The 6412-nt window shown below is 61.7% G+C and overlaps 1 protein-coding gene and 1 long non-coding RNA gene across 6 annotated transcripts in view; one reads left to right on the forward strand and one right to left on the reverse strand.

The window, feature by feature from the left end:
• Positions 1-260: 260 nt before the first annotated feature.
• LOC138163773 (uncharacterized) lies at positions 261-3605 on the reverse strand. Of its 2 annotated transcripts, none has more exons than XR_011168920.1 (3): positions 3389-3605; positions 1794-2032; positions 261-476 (listed from the first exon to the last, which is right to left on the reverse strand). It is a non-coding gene; the product is annotated as an uncharacterized lncRNA (long non-coding RNA). The 2 variants fall into 2 exon arrangements; XR_011168919.1 differs by having other exon boundaries at positions 3347-3605.
• The window catches only part of LARP1B (La ribonucleoprotein 1B), a 97144-nt gene continuing 92395 nt past the window's right edge, over positions 1664-6412 (forward strand). For 3 of the 4 annotated variants that reach the window (XM_069091261.1, XM_069091272.1, XM_069091289.1), the window contains exon 1: positions 3920-4407. In XM_069091261.1, the coding sequence (XP_068947362.1) occupies positions 3936-4407 (472 nt within the window). In that variant the 5' untranslated portion in view covers positions 3920-3935. Of the gene's footprint in view, positions 1763-3919; positions 4408-6412 lie in introns of those variants that run through there. The other variant, XM_069091280.1, reaches the window with a different exon arrangement.

Genomic DNA, 6412 nt, shown 5'->3' on the forward strand with positions numbered 1-6412 from the left:
CGCAGGCTACTACTCAAAACTCTCTCTTCTAGGGAAACTGATATGTATGTATCAATTAATCCCAAACCCTGTACACCTGATCCACTAACCTAAGACTTCTGAATACCAGGGAGGAACAGCCAGCCAGCCTGTGTCAACAGACTCCTATAACTCACTGACATCTCTCCTGAGTCCCCACTGGTGTTCTTCCCATTTACCCATAATTAAACATCATGACACTATTAAGTTTAAAAAAAAAATAACCCATAAGATACAAGCAGTAAGGATCAAGTCATTTATTCAATTTAATCATGGTGTTTGTCCTTCGTTTTCAAAGGACCATGACATCAGGGAACTGATGATATGACTTGCAGTTGACTCTGATTTGAGGGAGGGCTGTGCAAAGGTCACCAGTCTCTCTCCTCCAGAGCCATCTGGATCCAGTGACCAGATATTCATCTGGGCAGTTAAGTGGCACAGTGGATAGGGCGCCCTGCCTGGAATCAAAAAGACCTGAGTTCAAATCCAGCTTCAGATACTTACTAGTTGTGGGACCCTAGGCAAGTCACTTAACCCTGTTTGCCTCAGTTTCCTCATCTAGAAAAGGAAACAGCAAACCACTCTAATTTAATCATAACATTTACCCAAAAGATTGGAGTAGCATTAATCATAATATTTAGTCAGTCAATTGGAATTTATTAAAGCACAGGCTGGGCACTGTGTTAGGTTTTAGGGATACAAAGAAAGGCAAAGAACTGTCCCCCCTCTCAAAGAATGCGCAGTCCAACGGGGAAGACAACTATGCACCAACAAGATGCAGCCGGGATAAACTTGGGGGAGTCTCAGAGGAGAGACACCAACATTAAGAGGACCGGGAAAGGTTTCTTGCAGAAGACGGAATTTTAGCTGACACTAGGGAATCCAGGGGATCCATAAGGCAGAGAGGAAAAGAAAGACTACTCCAGGTATGAGGGACCACCGGTGAAAATGCTCAGTCTAGGGGGTGGCTAGGTGGTGCAGTGAATAGAACACCGGCCCTGGGGTCAGGAGAACCTGAGTTCAAATGCGGCCTCAGACACTTAACACTTACTAGCTGTGTGACCTCGGGCGGGCAAGTCACTTAACCCCAATTGCCCTGCCTTCCCCCCTCCAAAAAGCGAAAAAGAAAATGCTCAGTCTGGAGATAGAAGGTAGTGTATAAAGAACAGGAAGAAGGCTAGCATTACTGGATTGCAGAGTACTGTGAGGGTTGAGGAAAATGTAAAAATACTTGAAAGGTAGGAAAGTAACAGGTTAGGAAAGGCTTTGAAAAGGAAAGAGGGTTTTATATTTGTTCCCAGAGGTAATACAGTCATTGGCATTTACTGAATGGGGGTAATATGATCACACCTGCATTTTAGGAAGGTCAACTTGACAAAGAAGAGGAAGCGCTGCAATGAAGAGATTCTTGTGGCGGGATGACCAACCAGCAAGCTATTTAGTCTAGGCATAAGGTTGTCAGGGCCTGCACCCTAGGGGCGTCAGGGTCCCAGGAAAGAAGGGTGTGCACCCGAGATAAGCTATGACAAGTCTTGTCATTGACAGGGGTATGGGGAGGGAGAGGGAGCAGTTCAGGATGCGCCCCTCGACAGTGACAACAGAATCAGAGAGCAGAGATCTGGGGGAAAGACACCAAGTTCAGTTTGGGGACATTCAGTTAGAGATGCCCAACAGCTAATTGCAATGGGGACACCGGGAGGTCAGAGCTGGAGGAGTAGATGCCAGAGTTCTCCGCACAGGGACGGTAATTTGGGGGATAATTTCAGATAGCATACCGAGACGGAGCCTTGGGGACACCTTAATGGGAATGGTTTGAGAGTCCGGCAAAGGAGACTGCGAAGCAGCAGCCAGCGAGGCAGGAAAGGGCAACGGCAAAAGAGTCTAGACAGGAGATCCTGGCGGGGGGGAAGGCGAGGGGGCTGTCCAAGGCGGAGGATGAGGGCCGGGCGACTTTGAGGAGGGCAGTTTCAGCTGGCAGCCAGACTGCAGGTAACAGAGGAAAGAGCGCAGGCCCCTGAGGGAGGAGACAGGTAGGAAAGCAGTGAGCAGGGATGGCCGGATCCAAGGTGGGCCCTCGGTGGACGGGGATCCGGGAGGCGGCCGTGGCGAGTCTGCCCTGGAGCCTGGAGGACCTCAGACTGAACCCAGGACAAACCGCTTCACCCCGATCGTCTCCGGAGAAGGTGGCTGGTGCCAGGGGGGCCGGCTGCGGGGGCACACCCAGACACTCAGCAGGGCCGGGTGGCGCGTGTCCACCGCGGGCCCTCCTGCGCTCGGCCGCGTGTCCCCACCCGCCGGCGGCCTCCCCGGGCCTGGCCCTTGTGCAATACCGCCCGAAGCACTCCAACGAGCTCGGCTCCCTTCCGATCTCCCTGGGCTGAAGATGCTTCGGCAGCTCGCTCCAAAGCCGAGCAAACGGGGTGCCCGGACACGTGACTTGCTCAGGGTCACACGGCGGCGTGTGCCGTGCCGAGCCTCGGCCAGAGCCGGGGCGTGGAGGGGGCCGGATGCGACCCGGCCGCGCCCGGGGGGGGGGGGGGGGGGGGGCGGGGGCCGCCGGCGGGTGGGGACACGCGGCCGAGGGGGGGGGGGGGGGGGGGGGGGGCTCTCACAGACAGTAAAGTCACTCGGCAGGGCCTGAGGCCTAGCAAACAAAAGCGGTTCGGGGGCACTGGTGGGAGGGCTGGGGGGCGGGGCCGCCGGCCGGGGAAGCCCGCTCCTCCGCCTCCGGGGAGCGCCGCGGCCTGGGCGGCTCCGCAGCGTCGACACGGGCTCGGCCTCGCGCAGCGGCGGAGGCGGGGCGGGCAAAGGGCGGTGAGCGGGTCACTCCAGGGCCCGCCCGGCGCCCCTCCCAGGCCAGGGGGGGGGGGGGGGGCGGGCCCCCGCCCGGCGGGGGGGGCGGGGAGGGGGGGGCGGGGCTCGGCGGCCTCGAGGGGAGGAGCCAACGTGCGAGGCACTGCCCCGCTCCTCCGTTCCGGGTGGAGAGCAGGGCCTCCGGAGTGGCAGGAGCCTGTGTGGTCACAGTGGTCTTGTTTCTAAGCCGGCGCCGTAGCCAGAGTCCCCTCCCTCACCCTCTCCCAAGCCCCCGCAGGGCCGAGGGCTAGTCTCCTGCGTTCCGGGGAGAGGCGGGTACTAGCGGCGTTCGTTCCCTTCTCACTCCTCAGGGGCGCGTGGGTGTGAGTGGGCGTTTGGAAATAAATAGCCGCGGGCGGTGGCTGTGGGTCGTAGGACCGGAAGGAGCGGGTCGCCGGCCACGTCATTCTCCCCTCCCCCCCCCCCCCCCCCCGGGGGGGGGGGGGGGGAGGAGGGGCAAGGGGGAAATCCTCACCTTCCGCCCTCCCGGCCCTCGGACACCGCCCCTCGCGCTTACCGGCTCCCCGCCGTGCGCGTGCGCGGCTCCGCCCCGTTCCGCCGGGCTCTGATCTAGCGGCCTCCGTCCCGGGTGCCGCACGCTTGGCGTGAGGTGGGCTCGCGCTCCTCGCCGTGCGTGTGCGAGGGGAGGAAGGCGTGAGGGAAAAAGAGGAGGAGGAAGGAGGGAGAGAGAGAGAGAGAGAGACCCAGAGCGAGAGGGCCGGGCGCGCGCGGGTGTAAGTGTGCGCGGTGGGCGCGCGGGTGCGCGCGCGCTGCCGGAGGGGCGGGGCCGCGGCCGCGGGCGGTTAGCGCTCGGCCCGGCGCGTGGGCCAGGGGGCGCTCTCCCTCAGCCGGCGCACACGCACACGCCCGGCTCGCGCGCACGCGCGCACACTCGCGCGCAGAGCTCCGCGGGAGAGGGTCTGAGTGGGCGGCGGCGGCGGGCCGGGCCGGGCTGTATCCGGTTCTCTGGCCGAGGCCGGGGGGCCGTTTGTGACCCAGGCGGGGCGAGGAAGCCGGGCGGCGGGCGGGCCTGGGCCTGGGCCCCGGCGGGGCGGGGCGGGACCATGTCTGCTGAGGGCTCCGTCCCCCCGCCCGACGAGCTGGGCCTGCCCCCGCCGCGGGAGCGGGAGCGGGGGGCCGCCGTGCCCGGCGCCCGGGGGGAGCCGCCGCCGCCGCCTCCGCCGCCGCCGCCCGCGCCCCTGGGCCACAGCGTGCCCCAGGCGGCCGTAGCCGTGAAGCCCCTCGGACTGCCCCTGGCCCACAAGCCTCCGGAGCCGGGGAGCCCCCCGGGGCCCGACGACCACCCGGACGGCGGCGGCGAGGACGAGGACGAGGGCGACGGGGCGGCCGCGAGGGAGCGGCCCCGGGCCCCGCCGCCCAAGGAGAACCCCTGGACCAAGAAGCCGCCGCCGCCGCCGCCGTCCGCGCTGCTGCCGCCGGCCGTGGTGCCCGCCGCGCCCGGCCCGGCCCCGGCCGCCGCCGCGCCTCCGCCGCCGCCACCGCCGCCGCTGCTGCTGGCCGAGCCCGCCGAGCCAGGTGCGTGTGTGCGCGGGGCCCGGGGGGAGGGGGGCCGTGCCGGGCGCGGCGGACTGGTTTACCCTCCGTCTGGGCCTGCTGCGCTGTCCGTTTGAGCCGCGTTAAGTGGCCGGCCAGCCCGGCCCGCTCCTCGGACGAAGGGCTTGTGCCGCGTTCCCCGGCGACCGAGGCATCCCTGCCGGGCAGCTCAGGGGGGCGGGCCCGAGTGGGGTCTGCAGCGGCAGGCAGGGTGACGGGCAGCACCCTAGCAGCCCAGCCTGCTCTGTTGGGGCGGGTGACTGAGCGAGCGCCGCCACCCTGCTGCCCAGAAGGAGGCCTGGAAAGCCCGAGCCTTCCCTGTCCTGGGCCCGGCCTGGGTCAGACCTCTGCCCGGAATAGGGCGGCGCGGCCACTGCTGAGAGAACCAAGAGACCACAACTTTGCCTGGTGCTCTCGGGGAGTGTTAAAAAGGGGTCTCTGGTAGGGGTCTTAGCCGCAGGGTCAGTCTGGTGGTTGTGTTATCCTGCTGGGGACAGGAACCAGCCGTCCGTCCTGTTTGGTTGCAAAGTCCATGCTTGTTTAAAGTCAAACATTGCGGTTCTGTGTCTGTAGAGATCAGCGCCTGGGTTGGAAAAAGTGCCCACAGGGTTAAATGAACCCGGGATAGATACCGGCCTGTCACAAGAGCTTAGACCCTTTCGCGAAAGAATTACTCACCAAAGCTCCTCTGTCGTGCAACGATAGAGAATTTTCTTCATTTGCCAAGAGACGCCCATTCATTTGTCTGTCTCATACAGGGTAGGGAAGTCTTGTAATGACAGTGGACACCAGATGTATTCTGGCCCTTTTTCTTCCTTAGGATCCCCATCCCCTCACCAGTGCCAGCCCTTTCACTTCCCCCAAAGCCCTACAAACCTGCCACCATGCTCAGTGGGTAGGGCCCTGGCTTCTCTCTGTGCCCCTGTGGGATCAGCCTGCGTTCCTGTGAGGCTGACTCCCATTTCTGTATACACAGCCCACTCTGCTGAGCTCCAGTGTCACATCACCAACTGGACCCGCTCCACCTGGCTGTCTCAGGCATCTCAAATACAGCCTGTTCAAATCTGAGCTTGTCTTTCTCCTCCAGACCTCCCCTTCTTCCCAATGTTCCTGTTTCTGACAGTTCCTGTTTCACCCCCATCTTGGTGTGACCTGCCTTTGCAACTGGGGAGCCAGCTTCAGTTCTTTCTCTCCCTCACCTTCATATCAATAACAGGCAGTTGTCGGATCTTGTGAGTGACTGCTCTGCGAGGTCTCATGTGGCCCCTTCTGTCTGCATGGCCACTGTCCTGATCGCCCCTGCTGGAACCATGGCTGTGGCTTCTTAATTGGCCTCAGGTCTCCTCTCTCCAGTTTGTCCTCCACAGCGGCCAAGCTGCTTTGTAAAGCGCAGGTTTGAGCCTCTCCTCTGCCCCACAGTAACATAAACGCTGCTTTTTGTCCAGCTGTATTCTCCTCTAGCCCAGTGGGCTCACTCACTCTGCTCCTTAGACACATTCCATATGTTAGACCCTGTAGCTTTTGTGCCTCCTTCTGGTGTTCCTTTCAGTCCTGACGCTTCAGGACCCCATTTGGGGTTTTCTTGGCAGAGATACTGGAGTGGTTGGCCACCTCCTTCTCCAGCTCATTTTACAGATGAGAAACTGAGGCAGACAGGGTGAAGTGACTTGCCCAGGGTCACACAGCCAGATCTGGACTCAGGAAACTTGAGTCTTCCTGACTCCAGGCCTGGCCCTCCTTCCCATGAGCACCTAGATGCCTCTAGTGCTCCTTCCTACAGGAAGTCCATGATCCCATTCGGCTAGCGTCTTGTCTGCCCAGAGTACTTGGTGGTCAAAAATGCCCTTACAGGGGCGGCTAGGTGGCGCAGTGAGTAAAGCACTGGCCCCAGAGTTGGGAGGACACGAGTTTGGTTCCGGCCTCAGACACTTAACACACACACACACACACACACACACACACACACACACACACACACACACACACA

This window comes from Petaurus breviceps, unplaced genomic scaffold (genome assembly GCF_028583685.1).
Source record: "Petaurus breviceps papuanus isolate PSGF00001 unplaced genomic scaffold, PetGlider_PUasm1.0 126, whole genome shotgun sequence".
Taxonomy (NCBI): domain Eukaryota; kingdom Metazoa; phylum Chordata; class Mammalia; order Diprotodontia; family Petauridae; genus Petaurus; species Petaurus breviceps.